The sequence below is a fragment of the Microcebus murinus genome, chromosome 10, assembly GCF_040939455.1.
Source record: "Microcebus murinus isolate Inina chromosome 10, M.murinus_Inina_mat1.0, whole genome shotgun sequence".
Classification (NCBI taxonomy): Eukaryota; Metazoa; Chordata; class Mammalia; order Primates; family Cheirogaleidae; genus Microcebus; species Microcebus murinus.
Window position 1 is genome coordinate 49,972,550 of NC_134113.1, and position 26,799 is coordinate 49,999,348.

General features: G+C 35.4%; 1 protein-coding gene across 3 annotated transcripts in view; it reads left to right on the forward strand.

Moving 5' to 3' along the window:
- TMEM117 (transmembrane protein 117) overlaps positions 1-26,799 on the forward strand; it is a 464,361-nt gene that overhangs the window by 249,596 nt on the left and 187,966 nt on the right. For 2 of the 3 annotated variants that reach the window (XM_012746795.2, XM_012746727.2), the window contains exon 4: positions 3,809-3,908. The exons of the other annotated variant lie outside the window; for it this stretch is intronic. In XM_012746795.2, coding sequence (XP_012602249.1) covers positions 3,809-3,908 — 100 coding nt within the window. The remainder of the gene's footprint in view (positions 1-3,808; positions 3,909-26,799) is intronic. 3 annotated transcript variants of the gene reach the window in all.

Sequence of the window (26,799 nt, forward strand, 5' to 3'; positions counted from 1 at the left end):
CATTTTAAATATATTAATTTTTTCATAAATGATGCTATCTTATCTGCTGTACTTATCATGTGCCTACAGCCACAGATGAGGATAAATTCTTTATTGTATGCTGCTTGTTATATCATTCTAGGTGAATACAGGACAGCTATCCTGTAGTCAAGGAGCTACAGATGTAGTTGGAGAAATAAAGAGAAACACAAAACAACTTAAAAACACTTTTAATGTCTGTGGACAAGTTCTTCATGATTTAATGTCATTTTATTGCTGTTTTTAGGGCTTATATACAGAAATTTACCCATGCCATATGGAAATAAAGATGAATAATTTGGGTCACTTCATTAATTCATAGTTAAACATTTAATGGTTGCTTACTAATGCAGGTAGTGCTCTGGGTCCTGGGGACTCAATCATGAACAAAATAGCAAAAATAGCTCCCTGTCCTCCTAAAGCTTATCATCTAGTTTTAGTTAATTTTTTTCTTGCTTTTCAGTGATATGATCCTGGTTCTTGACATCCTAGTGTTTTTTTTTAATAACTGGCAGATGTTATGTATAAAAATATATATAGAGGATCTAGATGATATTTTATTTTTCCAGAAAAAGTTCACCCTTTCGTCTTTTAGTTGGAAAGAGTGGAAGCTGATTAACATAATCCAGCCGTAGAACAGACTGAGTAAGGCCTGATTTACACTTTTATCAAGGATTGATCCATCTCTAGTTTTCTGTAGCCCTTCATAGCCCTGTGTTCTCTTGGACTACAGTCGTTGGCTGATTTTGAACTGTAATAGTCTCCTCAGTATGGTGGTGAAGTGGTCAAACCTCCATAATGCTTTTTAGAGACTCTACTTAGTCTTTTAGCCTCCCCCTCAAATAAGTTCAGAATTTGGCAAATGCTTTGAAAGGCAACCAGCTGTGTTTCATGCTGTCTTCTGGGCACTTCCTTCCTCATTAAGATCTTGGCTGCTTAAGTTTCCAATGTTGTCTCTCCAGCCCACTGAGACTGCCCTCTGCCCAAATGAAGGCCAAGAGTCTCATCCTCTTGCCTTGCATGCAGAGTCAGCAAATACCCAAAGAAAATATAGCTAGCCCTTCCACAGTTTTAACCTTTTCACAATTCTTTCCAATCTGATATTTTTTTTTTTCTAGTCATTGCTTCATCAACTCTCTGATGCCTTTAAAAAGAGTTCTAGGGTAATTGTTGTATTTTATTTAGATTTTTCAAGTTTTTCTTGGCTGGATCATTGATGTGTTGCAGGTGTATCAGGCCATGCCTGTTTTTAGACATTGAAATAAAAAACAATGATGCCTTCTCTTGTACACATCTATATAATCACAAGGAAGTTACCCTGAAATTTCCACTCTACCCGAATACATTCTAGAACAAAATGGCAAAGTAGACAGATGGGGCATGGAGCAAGTTCTTTAACATGGGTGTCACTGAAAGAGGTGGTCACTGAGCTAATCCTCTGTAGTAATATTGACTAACTGCCCAAGAGCTGTTCAGCAGCGGTGGTCCTGAATAAGGAAACAGCAACCTAGGAGCCTTTCAAGTAGAAGCTGCTTAGATTGGTGAACTCAGTATGAGTGGGAGAGTCTAAGACTTGATAGTAGCTCCGGAAGCTAAAGCTTCTGCATGCTCCTGTTGACTTGCTATGACTTATCTTCAAAGGAAATAAGTCCTGATTTTCATTGTCTACTAAAGTGCTAGAGGACAGAGTAGGTATCCTTTGTGTGTTTTATATCTCCACTAATACTTGTAGGAAGAAGGTATAGCACAGTGGGTAAGGGCCTGGATTTGTGAGTCAATCAAGTTTAGATTCAATTCCTGTCAATTTATCAGGTGTTTGATCTTGAGCAAGTTGTAAAAGCACTCTAAATCTCAAATTCATAGTGCCAATATTCCCAATTGGAGGCAACTGAAGAGACACAATTGATGCAACATGGATTTCTGGATGGGATTCACGGCCAGAAAGAACAGCTGGAGAGATATGAATGGGATTTGTGGGTTAGAAAGTAGTATTGTATCAATAATTTCCTGATTTTTGAGGGTTTCCTAGGGGTTAGGTAAAAAAGTGTCCTTGTTTAGGGAAATAACACACCATAATATTAAGGGTTATGGACATTATGCCCATAACTTTCTTTCAAATAGTTCAAAGAAAGACTAACAATCTATATATATATATGTATATATATATATATATATATATATATATATAAAATCTCACATATATAAGACCTATAAGATATATTAATATGTATGATACGTATTTTTAGAAGGGTATAATAGAGCAAATATGGTAAATGTTAAAAGTTGGGACTCTCGATGAGGAGTATGTAGGGGATCTTTGTACTATACTTTTAACTTCTATACAAGTTTGAAATTATTTCAAAATAAATTCTTGAACGTTAATAAAATTCTCAATTCTATATCTATAAATTAGGAATAATAATACATTTCACTGTACTGGTATGAAAGTTAATAGAGACACTATATTTAAAGTGCTGATAGCTACCCCTGGAACATTGTAAGCATGCAGTTTATGGTACTTATAACATTTTGGCCATTATGGAAATCCATGGAATCAGAGATGCGGAATTTTAGGGTGAGACCTTAAGACATTTACATAGACCATCCAAGGTAGGTGAATGAAGCTGTGGAAAAAGAGTTGTTTTAAGAGTTTATAAGTTTGCTTTTGTTGTTAAACAATAAAACTATTTATATATATGTTTATTTTATGAATAACATCAAACCATCTGAAGTAACTCTAGAAAAGAAAAAACTGGAGGTAGTTTACATTTCAATGACTTAAAAAATGTGCTTCTTCATAATTTCAGTAGATAAATAACAAACACACTATTTTCTAGTGTATGTTGTTTTAAAATTAAGAATCAAATTTTACTAATACTCTAAATTGTACAGATATTATTATGAATAAGAAAAGGAACAAAATGTAAAGTAAAAATAAATCTGAGTGAAAGGAACTTAGAGTAAAGAAATTATAAGAGAGAAATTTGATTCTCAGCTACTGTACATTTGTTATCTGATATTAATTGGGGAAGTTAGGTGATCTGAGTCCCAGTTTTTTCAGAGAAATTGCAAAGTGGGAAAAATAATACTTAGACTTTTCTTGAATATTCAGTGAGAAAATGGAAATGAAAATGCTTTATAAACAATAAGCATGGTCTTATTATTAGTATCTAATGATCAGTGAAAACAAGGATTATCTATATAAAAGGCAAGTGATAAAATGAAATCTTCTGGTTATTGTTATTTTAGTAAGAATTTAAACCACACATATTTAAATCAAATTTTACATTGCTTCACTGTGTGGAAATTTTTCTTAAGTCTTGACATTATTCTGAACATTATTCAGGTATGATATATCTGGAGCCTAGTCCCAGCTTTTCAATGGTTCTTACTTGACAGAACTGAAGGAAAATTAGTTCTTCTCTCCCCTTTCAAGTTACTCTAATTCATGAATTGTTTCTGCTCTGCTCATACTTGAGTGATCATGAGATGATATCTTTGCTGAGTATTTCTGTTTTATTTTTCAAAAGCTGTCATCAGTCTTACAGCTCAAATATGAAATGCACATAGTAATTAATAGAACCACATTTAGTCTTCAAGTCTAATTGAAAGTGACCAGACACCGTCAGAGCTCTCAATAGTCTTCCAGATTTGTAAGCATATGTGATGGGACAAGAGAAAGACAGCTTGTTGGAAGTGGGAAAAGTCCCTTTGCCTGTTGCTGAACCAGAAAGCTTTGACTATATGGCTCTCTGAGTCTGGACAATGTCTTGTGTGTTTGTTTCCACAGAGCATATATCATTACAGACTATATGGGCATCCGAAATGAAAGTTTCATGAAATTAGCTGCAGTAGGGACCTGGATGGGGGACTTTGTCACAGCTTGGATGGTAAGAAAATTTTAACTTCACCCATTTAAAACAAACATCAGATGGAAGACATGTTCATAATGTTGGATAGACACTGCTTTTGATGGTTTAGAGTAAAATAATTACCTCCCTTTCAAACGGAACAAATTTATGAGTATAGATAAAGTTGGATATTGTATATAGTATCTCTGGACCTCAGGAAAAAAATCAATGCAAATTAGAATATTAGTGATGACTCTCCACCAGAATCTACCTTCCTGTCTGTCTGTCTATCCATCCATCCATTCACACATGGTACGTTTGAGCATACAAACAAATAAACATCATAAAATTAATAGAAAAAATTTCCCATGAGATTCTAAATAATTTTGTTTGTCTAAATAAGTCTGGATTTTTTTGACATGTATAATTTTTAGTTAAGGAACATGGTCTGGCCTATTTCAGAAGACCATATGAAATACTTTTTAAGGGCTTTAAAAATAGTTTTCTACTTTTGTTTTAAGCATTGAACCTACTTAAATGGTAACTAAGAGTTCTGAGAATTGTCTGTTTTATTCTCATTTGTATATTATTAATCCTTATAACTGTAAGCCTGCAACAAATAGACAAATCATATCTCATGCTGAGCTCATCTGTCAAGAGAATAACTTCTGTTTTTAACCATTGAGTTAAAAACTTAAATTTAGCATGTTGCTAAAAGCCTTTAGGTCCTGTAAATTTGTAAGAGAATCACAAAGTGCAAAGAGCTTAATTCCTGTAAAAATGGAACACTTCATTGACACCTTTCATAAGTGAAGTTAGTCCTAATTATCTTTGTCAGTCCATTCACTTGAAAATGAGGAGATCTACCAAAGGGAAGATAATGCCCGACTCAAACAAGACTTGCCATGGACATGCCCCTACAGAGGTGTGCCAGATATAGTAGGTAAATTGTCACAACAGAATTCCTGCTTTGCTTCTTACCTAGAACAGGTTTTTTCAGGAAACAGGAAGCAGTTCTGACTTCACAGCTCCTACTGTAATCATCCTAGAAGAGTGTCATACAACCACAAAAGGGTTTATACAGACTGTTTTTGAGACTTGTGCCACCTCTGTTGATTTTTAGAATGTTAACAGATTATCAGATGTGTTCAATTCCATTAACATTAAAATGTAAACTTGAAAAATGACTTATTTTATTTGTGATCTCTAGAAATAGCAATTAGAATAGGCCAGACATTGAAAGCAGGCCGCTTCATGTCAAAAATTTCCATTTCCATTGGGAAGAGCTGTTTAGAAGGACATACATGAAATTTGAAAAACATAATTTCCCAGAAACTTGAGGGAAGGAATGTCTTTTTAAAAATGTCTACATTAATCATGGATTGTGATTTCATCTCCACTTTATGGTGAATCTGCTTAATATAATGGAAAAGAGAACTAGAATAAGAGTTCAGAAATTTGGATTCTCTGACCTTCCCACCTATGGTTCGGCCTTCCAAAAGTAATATACAATCTTCTGAGGCTCAGTTTGCACATTTCTCAAATGGGATTAATTGTTCCTGCCTGTGTTATGTATTTTCTATGAAGATTATATGTTTGGCTCTGTGGTAGGACTTAAAATGCTAAAGTGTAAGGTAGATATAAGTGCTTAATTGTTGTTGTTCACATTTTGGGACCCTCATCCTTTTAGTTGGGCCCAGTCCCTTGAAGGGATAGCAAGGGCAGGGCACTGAGCCAAGCCTTGGAATGCCTGTACTTGCTGAGTGCCAGGTCTGTGAGCATCCCACCTTAATCCAGGCCTGGGGTCCAGAGTGCCTGGAGTTTCCTTCCAATTGCCAATGCTAGAGGAGACCAAACTGATGTGGTGCATTGCTTCCTGATTTTTGTCTAGCACCAAGCCTGACAAAAGTCAAGGGGGAAGCAACAAACCAATATGACCTAGGAGCTCACTCTGGAGTTTGCAGGCCCATGCCAGCCATTTGATACATAAATCATTTTCCTTCCCATTATGCCATCATTATTTGTTTGTGACCCAATTCCATCCAGTTCCTTCTCAGGTGTTTCCTCAAGGTGGTGCCTTCCTATACCATATACAGCTCTCCTCCTTCCCACTCATTTACCCGTTCATTATTTTTTTAGTTAGGATTTTGTTCCTTTTTAATCATAAGATTGGGTCCAATTACTAGAGCAGTTTTAAGAGGAAAGTGCATGGTCAGCTTTGACCAAAGACCTGTAACCCCTCCTGGCTGGATGTCTATGGTGTACTTGTCTGTCCCCTCATGTGGTTAAAGAGAAGACAAATAATTCCACAGTTCAGCCTGTGGTCTGTCTCTCCCCAAGGTCTGGCTGACCTTCATAGTTTCTTCTAAATTTACTATTTTTTTTTTTTTTAAATTTTTTTACTGAGACAGAGTGTCACTTTGTTGCCCAGGCTAGAGTGAGTGCCGTGGCGTCAGCCTGGCTCACAGCAACCTCAATCTCCGGGGCTCAGCGATCCTCCTGCCTCAGCCTCCCGAGTAGCTGGGACTACAGGCATGCGCCACCATGCCCGGCTAATTTTTTGTATATATATTTTTAGTTGGTCAATTAATTTATTTCTATTTTTGGTAGAGACGGGGTCTCGCTCAGGCTGGTTTCGAACTCCTGACCTCGAGCAATCCACCCGCCTCAGCCTCCCAAAGTGCTAGGATTACAGGCGTGAGCCACCACGCCCGGCTAAATTTACTATTTTAATGTCATCTATTTCTACTACCTAACCTAGTAACTTTACTTTTTTCTATACAGTAGATTATTGCTGTACCGCAGAACTAGGACTGCACTGAGTTGAGAAAACTGTGTTCTAGGTTTAATCCTGCAATGTGATCTTAAGTCATCTAACCTTCTGGGGCCTCTCATTCTTTCCTTTCTGTAACCTGGGGGAGAACCCAAAGTCTCATTATGCTTATGTTTTATGAAACATTGACCTTTCCCCATTAGACGTGAGCATAGAAATAGCAAAAGAATTACCGAGCTTTCCTGATTTGAAAGTACGGTCACACAGAGAGGATTCCCAGAGCACATCATTTCTATTCCCATTTCCACTGACTGGGCAGTGAATTTCCATATAAATATTTATGTGTCTACATATGTGTGCATTGATAACATTTTAAAAATAATATTTTTCCTCATGAGAGAAGTCTATGGTAGCTTTGACCTTCATCTGTCTATAGAAATGCTCATCGTGAAATGAATATCAATGATGAAGGTAACTGTCATGGAAAAGCAAGTGACTATTTACATTAATAATTAAATTGTACCTTTTATTGTATTACTGAAATGGAGAATTTTCTTTTATGGAAATAATTCAAAACTTTCACATGGTTTTGTGATCCAAAGACAAGGCTGATAGCAACCAATTTGAGAAATATCTTTGGCTCTCACACTGTGGTCTACTAGGTCCAATTTCCTAGACAGTCCTGACTTTTCCTGGCTTTGTGGAACTCCTCATACATAGGATAAAAGATACATGAAGCAGAGATAAAGTTACTGATTTTTTTTTTTTTTTTGTCAAATAGGTTTTTTAAAAATTTGTAAAATAAATACATAAAGTGATGAGCTGGCCCTTTGCTGTTGGTAAACAGAAAAGAGCTCTGTCATTTAGATGTGCATAAAGCAACAGCACTGGGAGTCTCATGCAACACCATTTTCATGTAGCCACCCATGTGCCCACACACTGTGCCATTAAGCCAGGAGCTGGGGGACGACAGTTGACCAGTCCCACATCACATCGCCCCAGTTTTGCCACAGCTGCTTCAGCTTCTGCTGAGGTCTGCGGTTGCAGGTGATTCTGAGGACATCATGATGGCACTTACTTCTACCCCTCATTTAATTACCAGAAGGGGAAAGCGCTTCCTGTTTATCTATGCATAATCATACCCTTTCCCAAGCCCCTGCTGCATACTGTTTTAGTTGCTTTTCTCTTACAGCATTAAATGGTATGACTAACCATATGGTGGGGACATCAGGCTCCTGGTGTGAGGCTCTTGTTGGGGTGAGCCTGGTGTGAGGCTCTTGTTGCATGCAAGCAAGGTGAACTTGAGCCATGACCCAAGAAGACAATTCTGATGGTAAATACTGAAGTCATCATAAATCCTTAATCCTAATCCTAAAAACTAAGTACTGTGTATATCAACTCCCAGTAGTCACAGGATATTGCTTGGCTTTGACACATTATTCCCAGGATTATCTGTGTGTCGTGTATATATATTTGCCACTATTAGCAAAGGTTCTACCATGAAGCAATGTCATAAACATAGAATACAATTTAGTTGTTTACCAATTGACTTTACCTTTATTTCAAATGTTTATAGTAACATTCATTTATAAAATTGTGTATGATTTTAATAGCTTTTTTTCCCTTAAAACTTGGAGTTTCATTACAGCCAGACAAACTTAGCCAATATTTTCATGCAGAAATGCCTCTGGATTAATAAAACATAGCCTTTGTGGTTGGAGTATAACAAAAAATAAAAATTTTAAATTTGCTTAATTCTTTTCATTGAGGCTCTATCAAGAATATGATTTAAGAAAAAAAATGTTTTCTAGTAATATATTTTACCCTTCAATTTTAACTGTGACTATTTTACATATAAGTATTACATTATCTAAATATTTGAATGACAAATTTTGCCTTCTTATTTTTCACACATATTCTATTTCTTCAGAGAGATCTTATAATATTTATATTGCTATTATCTTTGTTTCAAAAGACTGTTTATGTAAGAGGCAAAGGTGAAAATCCTTTCTTCGTTACTTGACTAGAAGCTTCTGGAAGGTCGTTACAATGTCAATCATCTTTACAAATGTATTCCTAGCACCCAACACAGAACCAGGCATAAAGTGGTGCTCAAGAAATATCTGTTGAAAAAATAGATAGATCATAAGGGCACCTAGCCACTAAGTTTTATTTCCTTTTTATTAGTTCAGTTTTGTGGCCTATTGTAAAATGGGTAGTCTAAAATATTTGAAAGATGGCAAGAGGAGAAAGCTCTATTGTTCAGGGTACATAGATATGACCTCTGCTTCTCTCCTCCTCCCACCCCACCTGAACCGTGCTAAATCTGTTTCCATAACCACAAGGACACATGCTAGTGAACACACCCTTGCATGGAAGTAATGAATTCTCAATGTGATCCTCACAGAATGGTGATGTGACCCTTGAGTGTAAATGACAAAGAATATAAAGCAAAGATTGAGCTTCACGGGTACTACCAGAGCACTCCTGGAATGGTCATTGCTGCTGTCAGAGGCATAGTGTCACTCCCAGCTCTGGGGTAGCAGGAAACTGAGCTGAGATATGTCCCTTCAGTCACTTGGACAAGGAGAGATTACTACTGAAGACAGAAAATTGGTGAATACTTTAATATTTATTTACAAATCTAGGAGAGGAAGAAGAGAATAGAGGGAGGAAATACTTTTGCAGAGTTGGAGAGTATTCTTTCAGCTTAAATATAGAAAATATGAAATAAAATTTATAATTATGTGTATACAAGGAGGTCTGCCAGAAAGTATCCAGCCATTGTTAATATAATGAGAACACTTCACCTGGCTGGATACTTTTCATACACAGCTTGTACATACAAAACTCAAATATAGATTTTTGTTGTCATTCCATACTTATTACATACTTATTAAGGAAGGAGTTTGACTATCTGTGTAATTTTCATTTGAACAAATTAAAAAATAGTTTATTTAGTTCAGAATTTTCTAGTCTGTACATGCCACTGTTTTGTGGACTGTTCTGCAAATTCCAAGTTTGGAATAGCCTGGAATGTAACCAGCGTCACATCTAGCTTGTTATTCTGTCTGGAATTGAGCTTGACGATTCATATTATGATCAATGCCAGTTTTCTAATTATTTCTCTTCCACTGATGTTTCAAAATGACAGAATGAAAAGTATAATTGAATTTGATTTAGTACCTGAAATAAAGTAGCAATAATAGCTTTAGTGAACTTCATAATAGAAAAAAATTTGAACTGTGAAACCTGGAATAGAAGGACAGGGCTAGCAAACTCATTCAACGAGTGTCTATGACAAATGGAAGGGTGCAAACCAGATCTTTAACCCAGGGGGCTGGACCCAGGAGCCAAACATTACTCTGGGTTTTTTTCTTTTGCCTGTTCATTGGTACTGCTTCATGACTTCAACCTACTTCCTGATTAGTTAACCTCATGTCTGGTAAATTTGCATGTTGAATTTCATTACTTTGTACAGTGAAAATGAAAACTAGATCAAGCATTTAATTAATATACTATCTTTCTATAAAAATTCCATCATATGTGAGATTCCCTAAGATAAAAGGGGTTTGTGGCACTTGACTTATTGAGGAAGTGCTCTTGGGAATTCTGTAAGGAGATGAGAGAAACAGGAGAGAGAAAAGGAAAGAGGCCTGCAAAGCTGTGTTATATGGTATCACTTAAAGTCTGGCCTTGGCCAGATTCACTGGGCATGTGACATTCTCCTGGGGAATGGAGTGCTCAGTAGATGAAGAGAACCTGGGTGAAGCATCAACATTGATGACCACACAGACAAAACTCAAGGATAGTAGATTTCATGGAGCCCATAATTGCCAAAAAAAAAAAAAAATTACCAGTTTCTTTGATCATTTGATTGAAGCAGAGTATGGAAGAATTATTTTTTAAATTCCCTTTTTATTCATTAGGAAATTTAAAGGGAACTAAATGTGGTCATTTTGCTTTTGCATGTATAAATATTTTAATGTCTCTATAAATATTTTAGCTTTGTGTTTCATGTTCCTTCAAAATAATAAGTTCTTGCTAAAAAATTAATAAGGCAGGAGAGTCTAACTTCCTATGTTCAGATAGCATCATAAATGGTGATCAAGAATCTTTTAATTTTCAGGAATCTTGGATTTTAAAAAGTACAAATAGAATATGACTTTCTGAGTAGAAAAGATTATGATATTATATAATGTATAGATATTTAAGAACAAAAGTGCAAATTCTGGCTTTTGCTGTAAGTCTCCTCATGTCAATGCCCATTAAAAATGTCAAATAATTTTATTGTATGTGATAGGTATATTGTAAGCAATTTATATTCATTCATTAAAAATTTATGGAATATAAATTCCATAATTCATATTCACTAAGGATATGAAAGGCACCTAGGAAAAGGTATTGAATTTAACTACATTAAGATATGAAAGACACTAAGGACATCTCTTATAGGAAGATAGAACCACTAGAGGCAAGGAATGCTCACTTTTCATCTTTTTCATCCCTAACTTAGTGTTAGTTTCTTTCAATTCCATTTCACTTTATTTCTGTTATTTGGTTTATACTTCCTCATGGCAGGTATCTCCTTTGTCCACATATTCTTTATGATTTTTTTAACATAATGTTCCACACCTTTTAAGCAAGAGTTATCCATTATTTACCTGAAGAAATTTAACTAAAAACCAGGAGGCATTGATATTTGATTTTTTTTCTCTTTGAAAGTCAATGATATAATGAAATGGGTGCTGGTTGTTAATATAGGCTCAGATTAGAACACAAAAAAGAAGCTATATGCTTCTTTAGTAGTATTTTTAGAAGCAGTTAGATTACTCCCTTATCATTTCTTTTACTTTTTCGTTAGCACCTCCTGTAGGCCAAGAACTATTTTAAATATATATATATATATATTTAGAATAATGTTTACATAAAAATATATGCTATATTTATATGAATATAATTATGCATTTTATTTATTTAGAATAGTGCCTATTCTCACACACACACGTGCACACACGTATGTACGTATTTAGAATAGCGATGGGGTCACAGGAGGTGCTAAATAAAAGGTAAAAGAAATGATCAGCAGGCTAATTCAAATACTTCTAAAAATACTACAAAAGAAGCTCAGGACAGGCATGAGGTTGGAGAATCGCTTGGGGCCAGGAGTTCTAGACCAGCCTGGCAACATAATGAATCCCTATCTCTGCATAAATAAAAAACATTAGCCAGTTATGGTGGTGCATGCCTCTATTCCTAGCTACTGGGAAGGCTGGGTAGGAGGGTCACTTGAGCCCAGGAATTGGGGCTTGCAGTGAGCTATGATGATACAGCTACTGCACTGTGGCCCAGGCAACAGAGCAAGACCCAGTCTTCAAAAAAAAAAAAGCACATAGCTTCTTTTTTCAAGTTCTAATCTCAGTTATTAGCAACTAACTGGTATGTATTTCATTATATCACTATATCACTCACTAACTTTGTATCAGATGTATACTCATTTCCCACTAGTAACAACCTGAAAAAATAGTTAGAGACACTGAAGCTTACAGGAGTTAAATGTCTTGCCCTTGCCCAAGGTTACACAGCTAGTCAATGGCAAAGCTTGGATTTAAACCCAGGTAATCTGGTTCCAAAAATTTCAATATTTTCAAATACTATACTGTCTTGCCAAACTAAATAATTTTCTTGAGAATATTTAATTGTAGATCTTAATACAACATGGTATATAGACATAGATGTTGGTTTAAGTTTTTTTTATTTCGTGTCAATTAAATTTGTTGGATTTTGTCATAAGCTGGGGGAGAAAAGTGCGTATCTTACCAGGTACCAAGTAGTACTACCATTACATCCCAGCCAGACAATTGCTTTTCAAATTCAGCTATTATTTCTATTCCCTTTTGACAAAGATGGTAGAAAGCATCTTATTTCTGGGACTGGAAGAAAGTAAAAGGATAAATTTTTTTGTTTTTTTTGTACCTACAAAATGTTAACAATAATTCCTTAATATCATCAAATATCCAGTCAGTGTTTATATTTTTTAAAAGTTTATGTGTATGAATTGGTATACAAATAGGTTTATAGTTGCTATGTCTTTTAAAGTTTCTTTTAATTTATAAGTTCCCCCTCCAACTCTTTTTCTGTATTTTTTTTGCTTGCAGTTTTTTTTTTGTTTGTTTGTTTTTGTTTTTGCTTTTTTTAACTGAAGAATCATGTTTGTCCTGGGGTTTCCATGGTCTGGAATTTTTCAGACTCTCTCCCAGTAGTGGTATTTAACATGTTCCTCTTTTAGGATTTCCTATAAATTGGTAGTTAGTTCTAGAGCCATGATCAGATTCAGATTTGAGGGTTTTTGTGTTTTGTTTGTGCAAGAACTTGTAGGTGGTATTGAATACTGCTACCAAAGACAAAGTCCGATTACTCTCTTCTTGTGCTGTTAGTGGCCTTTCATGGTCATTGCCTTGATTCCCTTTAAAGGGAACAGCCCTTACTCCACTCCTGCTGGTTATTTTTGAGATTGGGGTTAGGGAAAATGTAGTCTCAATGGAGCCTTCAAGGGAAACTGAAAATTAGATATTGGTGTCAAATATCTTAGTTTCTAAACTTTAGCAACTGATTTTTTGTTGTTGTTTTCTTTTTTCTTATTTATTTATTTATTTTTCAGCATATTATGGGAGTACACAAATGTTAAGGTTATATATATTGCCCTTACCCCCCTCACCTCTCAAGTCAGAGCACTAAAAGGATAAGTTTTATATTATATTATCATTGTTTAAGATAGAGATGTCAATTCTTGGTTATTTCAGTGCTAAGTGTTTTGTTTATATGAAATTGCTATCTTTTAGCAGTTGTTTGCTGTAAAGACTGTTAGAGCACTAAAGATTTTTATATTCATAGAGTATGTTGCATTTGTAGTTAAATGTTCTATAAACATCAAGAAGAAATTTATAGCAATGAAGTACCTTGTACTTATGTTTTGTTGTTCTTTATAGAAGCTATTGCATCATATTTCAAGAGACAAGTAATTTGAATGAACAAAGGGATTACAGTACTTTGATAAGAAATGGTTAAGTAAGAGTTTTCTGAAAACTATGTTTGGCATGTATCCTTCTCTGTTCTTATATATTGGAAAGCTGATTAGGAATAAAAAATTTCCGTTTGCCCTGGCCGACAAAATATGTTAAGATTTATCCCAAACCTGGGCCTGACTCCAACTATCCCTCACTCGTCTACAGACTTGCTCAGTGAAACATCTTAAGTAGCTTTTTGAACATGATGTTGCACAAGGAGTCAATTAAGCATGCGATAGTAATTGAATTTACTGATCAAGTATAAGATCAAATAAATACCTTCGATATTTCCAAAATTATCAATTAAAATGGAAGATAAAGTTCACATCAATAGGTTTTCGTTTGTTTTTAATTTCAGGATATTACGGGGGTATAAATGGGCTTTGGTCACATAAATTGCCTTTGAATCGCCCAAGTCAAAGCTACCAGTGCACCCACCCCACAGACAGCAAGCACCGCACCCATTAGGTATGATTTTACCCATCTCCTCCTTCCCCTTCCAACCTGCCCGACACTCTGAATATTACTTCCATATGTGCACATAAGTGTTGATCGATTAGTATCAGTTTAATGGTGAGCACATGTAGTGCTTGTGTTTCCCTTCTTATGATACTTCCCTTAGAAGAGTGGGCTCCATCCAGCTCCATCCAGGATAACACAAGAGGTATTTACCATGTTTCCCCGAAAATAAGATCTACCCATAAAATAAACCCTAGCAGGATTTCCAAGCATTTACACAATATAAGCCCTACTCCCAAAATAAGACCTAGCGATGGGCGTGACTACGCAGCATATCTGCACAACCCAAGCATTTCATCGTGGAGTGGTAAAGACGAGCAGCCCTTCTCATCTGCCCCACGAGAGCTCTATTGCTCGACATTAGAGATTGGGGCCAATGGTTCTAAAGGAAATAGAGTCGCAAGAAATTCAGGATGGATTTCAGGGTTTGGAGAGTCATGATGATGTTCCAGAAGAAAACAGCTTAACTATATTTGAATAAATGTAGATTGTTGTACCATACTTAAAAAAATAACACATCCCCTGAAAATAAGCCCTAGGATGTCTTCTAGAGGAAAAATAAATATAAGACCCTGTCTTATTTTCAGAGAAACACAGTAGTTCCCCATTTTTATGACTGAGTAGTACTCCATGGTATACATATACTACATTTTATTAATCCACACATAATAGTTTTTTTAATGCAATAGACCAGGGCTCACAAAAAGAAAATAGGACACCACATGTGCCAATTTGAAAATTCCAAATTGTTCTCAACTTGACTACTAACCAGAGGATATATGAGAAGTAATACTTAAATGAGTCAAATGCTTGAGATCAAACAGAAAACCTGGAGAGAAGCCATCTGTTTTCATTGGAAAGAACAGTACCTCTCATAAAGGTTTTAAAATACATCATAAAAAAATACTGTGGACCTGTAGCTATTGAAGAAAAATGAAGCCTAATAATTTTCAAGCTCTGAGTACTTTTTTCCTTGGGTTGTAATTAACCTAATTTCTATTTGGCATTTTCAATTTCAACTAGAGATGATAGAATCAATGGAAGATTTTTGGCAAATGTATTTCTTTTTTTTAAAAAAAACAATGTATTTTATGTTACTTAAATAAAAAATTAGCAAAATGAACTAATTTTCTTCTCAATCAGATGCTAGATATCTAAGAATAACCCTTTATTTTGATTATATTTATGCTGAAAAAGACAAGCAGAAAAAAATGATCTGAATAATTATTGTTGGTATTTATTTGCATACTTTACCTTCTTAGTCTTATACCATCTTAAGTAGCTTTTTGATACAATACCTCTATTGTAGTGCCATTACTACGATTCTCGAACTCTTGATGCCTTCTAGTGACTATCTCTCTATTATTTATCTTTGAGAAATGCTTTTTTCTGGTGCCAAGGGACTTGTGAAGCTCAGAGCCTATTCAACTAAGTATAGTTCAAATCTATTTTTAGTGATATTTTTGCTCAAATATTTCCTAAGATAATCATCTTTTTGCCTCCATTTAAACTGCCTTCCCCCCTCACAAATATTTTTACATGACAAAACTTATCAAATAAGTTGTCTCTGTACATAATTTTAAAATATTTATCAAATTTTGACGCGGCAGAATTACAGGCATTTAGCATTTCAGAACTCTGCTGAGGGAAACTTCTTTGTTAATCTATTCATTCGGCAAATATGTACTAAGCACAGGAAAAATAATAACAGATGGGTGAGGGAGTAAACATTAGATTTTATTAAATATAGTAGAAATGGAGTCATAATACCTTTGCATTTAAAGTCAACATTCTCTTATTAAAGGAATTTCCACAAGGGCCTTGTCCCTGCCAACCTCTCCCTAGATTGCTGGGTTGGTGAATGCTCATGCTGTGTAGAAGTTGTCCTGCTCCTTTCAGTCTATTCAAATCTTACCAACCACTTTTCAGTATCTTAAGCCATCAATTTATGGTGAGGTTTTAATGAGTGACAGTGGCTTTCTGTGTTAAACTTGCATAAATAATAAATATCAGAGTTGCAAATTCAAATGCCCTCAAGACCTGGCTGATCTAGTAAAAGTGTGAAACATCTGGTATGAGATAAAAAGATGTGTATTGGGGGGTGGGTAGGCTGGGTTGAACCAGAGAGTATATTCCCTGCAAAGAGGCATTAAAATTCAGTTTAATACAAAAATACCACTGATGCAAAGTAGGATATAACTTCAGTGCAAATTCTGCTTACTGGTCGCCTGATAGAAACTCCTGTTTTATGCCTTTTAAACAGGGCACATTAACTTGGAAACTGACACACAACATGAATGTTGCAAGAACAGCACAGGGAATAAATTTTGGGCAGGTGCCATTTTGTAACATCTCTTTCATGCCATGTAAACTTATCCATTCCCTAAAGGGTTGGTCTTCCCTGTTTTGTTATGACCACTGAAATTCAGGGGAGACAAAAACTCCCTGCACACTAATCATAGCTGATAAGAACAATCAGAAACCTTGTACCACTTAGCACTTATTCCACCCAAACATTTAAGGCTCAAGTGGGTAAAAAATCATTTTCATAACAACACTTAGTGAAGTGTTAATGAAACGCTTGTTATTGCAGTCAGGTTAGCCCGTACCAGCATGGGTGCAGAGAGACTTCAAGCTCATGCTGTATTTGTTGACTGACTAGCTTTGGTTTACCATCAGGAAATGGTGTGCAGATGGGTACTTAATGAATATGCATTGTGGAAATCTTGAATGAATACAAATATCATTACAATGCCAATATTTATAAAGCTATTAAGCAGTTTCTATGTAGGTTTAGTGAATCAAGCTTATTTAGTTTATTGCCGCAATCAATTTTTACCTGAATCCCGTAAAGCAATGGTTCCCAAACTTGTCTACACACTGGAGTCACCTGGGGAGTTTCAAAGACTACTTACTGATACCCCACTCCCAGGGATAGTGGTTTAATTTATCTGCATATAGCCTGGGTGTTGGAACTTTTAAAAGATCCTAGAGATTCTAAAACACAGACAAGTTTGGGGACCATGTCTCATTTTGACATATGCTATGTCAAATAGTCAGATATTATGGGATTGTAACCATCAAATATTAAGGCTGTAGGGAAACCAAGGGGAGGAATCTTTTGGTGCTGGGAAACTTGTACAGCAGGGAAGCAGGCGGGAAGGGAAAGATGTATGGGAAGAGGGCTCACTTCCTCTTTGGGTTGCTGCACCTCAAGGCCCACACCTTGCCACAAGGCAATATAAATGCTCAGAAACTGTTACCTAGCCTCCAGTGCTCAGTCTAGAGCTTATTTGGGGATTCTTACAGAAGAACATCAATTGTGGATTCCTTCTGACGCTCGCAGTGAATGCCCCTAAAAGTATATCAGCCTTGATGGAAAAGCTGAGAAATATCACTATGCCCAGGTCTTGGCTCAAATTATTCAATAAGTTTTCCTCTCTGTAGTTATCAGGGCAAATATCATCCCCCATTTCCCAGTTCATAATATGGAAAACAGTCCTGTTGTAATTTTGCCTATTGTAATACAGTACAACCTACACAAACTTTCTTCGGATTTACTCTCCCACCAGCAGATGACCTGCTCCCCTCATTCTCCATGAGCTTTAATTTCATTCTTCACCTCTTGTTAAACACTAGTAAGTATTACTGCCATGTACCCAGGGGGCGGCTTACGTTTGGTAATTATTACTCAGAGAATATGGCTGTGAACTGCTGTGAGATAAAAGATAAAGCATGTGGAATTATGACTGTTAATATTGTTAGTGTTACTTAATTTAACAAATTATAGTGTTTTATAAAAGAGAACATCTTAAAATCTTAAAATGTAGTTCACAATTTGCATTTTCTGAATGAAGACTTATTACTAATTTTAACATCTTTTTATTATTGCTATACTTGTCATTTCCATAGCTCAGCTGAACAGGAACTGATACCTATATTATATAATCACTATTTTACATAGCAACCTTTTTATAAAAAAAAATGAGGTTGGCTTTAAATAGGTCATTCTAAATTATAAATATACCTGATGTTAGTGTTATGTCATTTGCCAGAATTTTCTCTGCTTATAAGAATTAAGATATAAATTATATGAATTACATATAGTGATGAAAACATATGATGAAAAGTTTATATTCTTTAAAGAATACTTAGGTATACTTTTCAAAAGATGACAAGACAGTCTTGAGTGGGTAAGTCATAGTCCCTATTTGTTAAAATATATGACTAAAACGTAGTGTTGAAAAAATGCAAAATTTTAAGATATAATCTTGACACAAACTAGATAATTTGAACTTTTAACTGCCATAAAACTTCGTCTCATAATTTTCCCTCCTCATGAGTTCTGAATTCTAAAGTCTATCAGTATCTGAGGCAAAAATGAAACATTCATTTAAATTGTATTCTTGTGTGCACTTTTATAATATCAGGATTTAGACTAAATCTGAGCCGTGGAGCCTTCTGTGTACTTTTAGTCATGCTTATTTTAGTAGAGTCCAAATTGTAGAATTTATGAAAATACTAATTTTATATTCTCTAAAATGGATTGTATGCAGAAAAACATGAAGAGAAAGGAGCTTGGACCAGATATGTCATTCAGGAAGCAAATTTGGGAAGCAGGTGTATAAAGGTGGGATTTTCCTAGTCAGTGACAGTTATCAGGAGCCTGTCATCTGCATTGTATGTCCACATTGTCTATAAAAGTAATGCTTGGAGTCAATTAAGGTGTGGAAAGAAAGGAATTCGATAGCAAACCCAGGGGAATCATAAGGTAAGTGTAGATTTTAATTCAGAAGTTTTCAGAAAACAGCTGCTCAAGAACAACAACTTTTGATGTGGAGTGGATCCTGACAGAAACTCAGAGCCCTGATATTTCAGTCCTGTTCATTTGTCAACATAAAGGCAAGATAGAGTCTTATGGGATTAAGCAAACTCCATGGCTAAAAATATAGTTTGACATTTCTTGAATGCACTTCACAAGACTCCACATAAAATTATATTAGTATTCTTTTCAGCTAAAAGAAGATTTTTAAGGGAGACTGAGTTCTTTTATTCAAATTCAAATTTAATCTTTGGTTGCCATGGCATCTCAGAAATACTACTCGTATATTGTTGGGTTTTAAATGTTGTGTCTAGGATGTGTTAGTGCAGGTGGAAAATAATAAACTTTAGAAATATCATTGCAAAAATTAAATTGCATTTGGGAACTTTTTAAAAAAATTAGCAAGCCCTGAAAAAGTCAAAGATTGTACACAATAGGAATTATACACAATAGGAAAGTGATTATCAGCCATATTGTCAGTAGCTGTCAGGGTCTGCCCTGCTCTTTGGCATCGTTGTTGTTGTACAGCTGGCTGGCAGAATGTAGTTAATGTGCAAGTCTAGAAGAAAGGTGGTGAGGAGGAGCAAGGGTTGCACAATACAAGACATCAGCAGCCTAAGAGAATGGTGTGATGCATGTTTGATGGCTGGTGTTGATGGGAGAGGAAGAAATTTGCAGGGAAATTCTGTAGTAATTAGGATGACTGGAAATTGGGAGTGGCAAATGGAAAATATTTAATGGGGATAAAATTGGAGGGAATGATACAGACCCTGGAATATCATTTCAGCTGGAGGAATAGTGAGCAGCATTCCATAATCACCAAATGTTATGGCTGTGGGAGGTGGAAGGCTGGTACCTGCAGAGCTTCAAATTGTTAAATCCTTCTCTTCAGATGTAATGTATGTTACTGCCTTAAAATCCCTGCTTTCTTAGATTTTCCTTTCCTTTAAAAAACATTATTTGCCAGCTTGTTGGACTCTGGTACTCATTCTGTTTACCTGCAGGAAAAACAGACTGCACTGTCCAATAGCATTATTTACTCTTTAAAGATTAAAAAAAAAAAAACTGCAGATGGTTTAGTTTTCTAAAACAAATGCAAAGGTGTGAATGGTTAATCAGGCTGAAACAATTGCAGAGCTGTGCTTTTGAAGGCTTACCAAATGCCAGGCTCACTTTCGATGTTAGCATTTTTTTTTCCTAAATAGTGGGTCTATAATTTCTAATGAAGGTTTTACCCATTCATGCTTGAAATTCATGATAATAATGTACAGCCAGAGATAATCACAAGATTTGGTGTCAAACTGTGGGGCATATAATTTCTGCATGCTTATGAATTAGCACTGATACCCTAAGCATAAGTATATTTACTGTTCTCCCTAAACATGTCATTAAAAGTAAAAATGCTGATAAAACTAGTAATTACTGTGCAACTTTTTTGAAAACATCGACAGAATGAACTTAATTGAGATGGTTCTTGAGGATACTAAAAAGTGACTTTAAAAAAGAATCCAAGCTACCAGATGCCTGGTGAGAAACAAAGTGCTGGTGTGGAAATGACAGAGAAGGCACAGGAATAAATGTAGGCAATTTAGGATAATGCTTATCTCCACCCAGGTTCCTAGTTTCAAATCAGAGAGCAGATGAAAGCACAAAAACCCTGGCCAAAGGAAGGCTGAGAGAGAAGTGGCAGATTGTAAATTAGCAGGACCCTTCTACTAACCTGGAAAGCAACATGACATTTCCTGAAGGTGTTCCAAGGATAAAAATAAATACTGAGAATGTGATGTCCAAGCCACTCCCTAGAGTAAGGCTCATGCTTTTGTAAGAGCATTAACTATTTCAGAGCATCAAGTCAATTCAGTGGTATTTTTAATATATTGAGCATCTAAATTACTTTGTTCAAGTATTAAGTAATTGTACACACACACACACAGATACACATGTACATATTTATATAATTCACATACAGAAAAGTTAATATATAGATATGCAAGTTACTCCACTTTTTACTTTCCTTTTTAAAAACTTATTTTAAAAATAGACCAGGCACAGTGACTCACGCCTGTAATCCTAGCATTCTGGGAGGCCGAGGTGGGTGGATCATTTGAGCTGAGGAGTTCAAGACCGGCCTGAGCAAGAGTGAGACCCTATCAAACATTGCTAAAACAATAGAAAGAAATTAGCTGGACAACTAAAAATATAGAGAAAAAATTATCCAGGCATAGTGGTGCATGCCTGTAGTCCCAACTACTTGGGAGGCTGAGGCAGCAGGATTGCTTGCCCAGGAGTTTGAGGTTGCTGTGAGTTAGGCTGACACCACAGCACTCTAGCCTGGGCAACAGAGTGAGACTCTATCTCAAAAAAAAAAAAATGATAAAAGGAAATTACTAGTTACAGTGCAGAATAATCCATTGATGAAACTTATTTTAAGAAAGAAGGTCATTTAATTTATTAAAATTTTGATTTATACATAAAATTTCAGAAATATAGCTATTTCTGAATAATGTTGGGTTTCTTTATATTATTTAAGAAATTACCCTATCAGTGCCTTGGTTCACCTTGGTAAATGGAAATGAATTATTGTAGCTGCCATGATAGTAACAATAACAGATAAAGTTCACTGAATCCATGTGCTAGAGTCTCTTCCAAATATTTTAAATTTGTTGATTTATTTAGACTAAATCTATCAGTATACCTATTTTTACCCCCATTTTACAGTTGAAGAAATGGAGGTACCATGTGACAAAGGTTACACAGTCATTTAGTGACTATAATCGTGAGGTTTCATGAGCATTGGGCAGTGGGGTTATTATGGATATTAATACCTCATTTATTTGACACCAAAAACAGATATTCTTTTTATTCAATACGTAACATAAATGCAACTTAATCTCTGGAAGTTGTGTCTATAATTATGTTTTGATGAAATGTTTCTGAAGATTGATGAATGTTTATAAAGATTGTTTCTGAAGGTAGTTGCATATGTCACTACCTTAATAAATAGAAAATAATAAAGATAACCTTTCTATCAATAGTAGAAAGAATGTTGAATTTGCTTAGACTTGGGTTCAAATTTCAATCTTGTTACTTATTGATTATATGACCTGGGCCTTAGTTTCCTTATTGGTAAAGTGAACTGGTACCTATATCCATGTAAGTCACTTAGCCTGGAACTTGTATGATGGTAGGTTCTCAAAAAGGCTAGATATTGATACTAATTTTATTGCTCCCATTTCCTTAAAAGGAAAGTGAGACTAATGCCCACCCTATAGTGGTTTTTCTAATTAAATCAATAGAATTATATATACCATTTATAAATGCATATGTATGTATATGACACACCCTAGCACAGTTCTAGTAATTAATATTCAATAAGCATATAGATTAAGTGAGTTAATGCAGGCAGAGCACTTAGAAAATTGCCTGGCATGTGGGAAACACTAATTACATGTTAGCTTTTACTATTACCATATTATTATTTTGTTTCTATCCTTCAGTTTGTTGTCATAGTGTACTGATTCCCTATTCTGTTGATTTATGGTAATAGTAGATTATTTCATTCTTTATTTTTATTGCTTGACTAGGTATGCCAGGTGATGTGTTGTCCCTGATCATCAAAACCCATAATTCAGGAAGGTGAGAATTATGTAGTAAAAGATGTGGTGAGATTGTATATACTAATTTGAAGTATCCTTGGATCATCAATCAGGGTAGAGGAGTATAGTCAGCAATTAGATATAGAAAGTAAATTAGGCTTTAGGCTCTATGCAGTCATTTAGGAATAATCAGAATATGTCTGTTATTTGAAACTGCTAAGGTGAGTTTAAAGAATAAGATGCTGTATGGAGCTCAGAGTACATGGACATTTTAGAGAACTCCTGAAAAATAAAGCTAAGAATGAATAGTTGGAGACATAAGATGAGAACCACAGAAACTTTGAGCACTGTCTGTGGTCAGAGAATTTGTGGTGCACCCTGGCTTTTAAATGCCCATTCACTTCTTCTACAGTGGTTAACATAATGTCCCTGCGTTAGGCCCTCACACAGACTTCAGAGTGCGTGCTGCTTCTTGGTCTCACTCTCCCAGCTTCCTCAATATGTCTCTGAGCAACACATTCTGGGTTTTCTCCATGAGTGGCAGGTAGCGCTCTGTCCTCAAGGTGTATTTTCTCCACCTCCCAGAGTTGAATGGTATTGGGCAAAATAACCCATCTCTGATCTTTTTCATTAGAACTACTCCCTCATCTGTTACTCAGCCTGTCTCAACTCTCCATTCTCTGACCTAATGCATATCCATTAACCGGCTGCTTGGGCTTCCTTGGCCCAGAAACTAATCTTGCCAAAACCATACTGCTCTTACAAGGAGCTATTATATCTTGTCCTTTTTCTCTCTCTCTTTTTTCCAGAAAGTAAAATAGTATCTGTTTACTGTAGCATTAAGATTAAATGAATGAATGCATGAATGAGGTTATAATAGTTCTGAGACTGAATGAATACTAATCACACAATGGTGGCCCTTACAATTCTTCAATTGAAAACATCTCTGGTGCCACCTTGCTCCATTTTATAGAGGTAAGATAATAGTTGCATGACCTTTCGAGTAGGTATTGCACAATGGCCTTTCTCAAAATTAATTATTGAATCAAATATTTTGAAAATGGACTTTTCAAGTGATTTTTGCTCCTTAGAAAAATCCTCACTGATATCATCAATGTATTTTGGCTGGTCAGCAGCTTTGGGCAAATGTATATGCATAATTCCTACAATGCCAGCCAGTGGACCAGAAATACCTCCTGATCAGTCTCAGTCTTCCGTTCTGCCTCTCTTACATGTCTGCTGAGTCTTAAAAAAGGGATTTGATGAAATAACAATAGAAAACTTTAGATATGGCTTGCTACAAAGCTCCCATTCTTCTGTGGAAGAAAGAATGATTTAGTGAATCCACAATGTTTGCATTTTAACAAAAGTCTAGGCACCAGCCACATTTAAGCAATAAGATTAAAGTTCCTCGGTAGTGAGTGCATTAATTTTATGCTCGCTAAGGCTTTTCATACCTTCTTAACACCTTCTGTTTACAAGATGATTTCATGAGATATAACATTTAGCAGCATGGAGAGCTTAAAAATGCTCTAAAACATTTTTTTTCCAGACCAAGCTCTATATTTATACAGCTATAGCATAGAATTTCTATCTTTACCTCTGTCTGCATTTCTGAAATGATCTTTCACTCAAGGTACAAAAAGATAATAGAATCAGTCAGTAAATAAATTCTTACCTATGCATGCTTTGCTTTGGAAGCAATAGGTAAATACGTAACACATTTGAAGGCACTATAATAAAGATTTTTGATCATGTTTAGTTTTATACATGGGCATTTATAACATTAGAACATGAAAAAAGAGAACCTGGCCTTGTTTCGTTTAAGCTAGAATGATGTTTGGGAAAATTATTTCACTGACTCCTCACAGAATAAATGAGTGAGCATCACCCAAATGTACTAATTGCAATAGCATCATTGGATTGCCATTGATCAGCCAGTGTTCAGAAATATAATCTCTAAAAGTAATATTCTAAGTAAAATCCTGGTTACCTTTTATATTTTAGGACAAACATATCTAATTTTCTAAGGACAGTTAGAGATTATTGAAGCCACTCATCATGATATGCCAAGTCAACTGAATTTTCCTAAAATGTTTTCTGTTTTTATTCAGTATGGAGTCCTGTATTGGCATAACCTCTTATTTCTCCCTGACCAGATGATGGGGATCCTAAGATAATTGACTGGCTCCCAGTGGATCCTGGGGTCCTGGGGTAGGGGCTAGGGTGGGATTGGACAAGGCCTTTTCCACCCCCAGTGGTCCTGAAATGAATAGAATGGAATGGAATGGAATAAGAGAAACCCCTGAGAGACAGCACCCAGGGAGTTTTGAAATGAAAAGAATAGCCTAGGAAGATTTCTTAAACTCTGGGGCATAAGAAGAAGATTTATGAACTGGGGCCCTAGAAATCTTAGTCTTGGTAAGGTAGGCAATTGAGGCAGAAGACATGAACACAGTGAGACTCAGTGACCCTGAGAATTACTGAAACCATTATCTGGATGATATAATTTTTTTTTATTTCAGCATATTATGGGGGTACAAATATTAAGGTTACATATACTGCCCTTGCTCCTCCCCCCTTGGGTAAGAGCTTCAGGTGTGTCCATCCTCTAGATGGTGCGCATAGCACTCATAATTTTTTTAATTGATATATTTGCACATATTTATGGAGTAAATGTGATATTTTGATACCTGCAAACAATGTGTAATGATCAAATCAGGATATTTAGGATATCCATCCCCTTGAACATTTGTCATTTCTTTGTGTTGGAGATGTTGCATATATTTTCTTCTAGCTATTTTGAAATATACACTACCTTGTTGTCAACTATAGTCACCTTACTGTGCTATTGAACACTACAACTTATTTCTTTTATCTAACTGTATATTTGTACCCATTAACTAACGTTTCTACATTCAACCCTCCCATACCCTTTATAGCCTCTGATAACTATTATTCTACTCTCTACCTTTATGAGATCAACATTTTTAGCTCCCATATATGAGTTAAAATATGCATGAGCACCCAAAAATATAAAATTCACTGGCAGAGCAGACTCACAAATGACAAAGAGAAAGGACTCTAATGTTATTACTACAGAAAACTGTCAAACCACAATGATAAACTATAAGAGAGAAAGAAAGGAACAAAGGATATACAAAACAACCAAAAAACAAATAACTAAATGACAGGAATAAGTACTTAACCTATCAATAATAACCTTAAATATAAATGGATTAAATTCCCCACTTAATAGACATAGGCTGGCTGAATGGATCAAAAAACATGGCCTAACTGTATGCTGTCTACAAGAAACTCACTTCACCTGTAAAGAAACATGTGCACTGAAATTGAAAAGATGAAAAAAATATTCCATTCATATGGAAACCAAAAGCGAACAGGAATAGCTAGGCTTATATCAGATAAAACAGATTTTATGTCAAAAATTGTAAAAAGAGGCAAAGAAGGTCATTATATAATGATAAAGGGGTCAATTTAACAAGAGGATATAACAATTCTAAATATAAATACACCCAGTAGCATAGCATCCAGAAACATAAAGCAAATATTATTAAAGTGATAGATAAACTCCAACACAATAATAGTTGGGGACTTTAATACCTAACTCAGCACTGGACAGCTCACCTAGAAAATCAACAAAGAAAAACTGAATTTAAGCTGCATGTTAGACCAAATGGACCTAACAGACATTTACAGAATATTTCATGCAAATCCTATAAGATACACATTCTTCTCATTAACACATGGAACATTATTCAGGATAGATTACATATTAGGCAACTAAACAAATTTCAACAAATTTTAAAAAATCAAAATCATATCAAGTATCTTCTCAGATAACAATAGGCTCAAACTAGAAATAAATGACAAGGTCAATTTGGAAGCTGTACAAAAACATGGAAATTAGACAACATGCTCCTGAATAACCATTGGGTCAATGAAGAAATTAAGAAGGAAATAAAAATAATATTAAAACAAATGAAAATGGAAGCACAATATGCCCAAACCTCTGGGATACAGAAAAAGCAGTGCTAAGAGGGAATTTTATAGCAATAAATACCTGTATCAAAAAAGTAGAGAGATTTTAAATAAACAGCTTAGTGATGTGCTTCAAAGAACTGGATGGTAT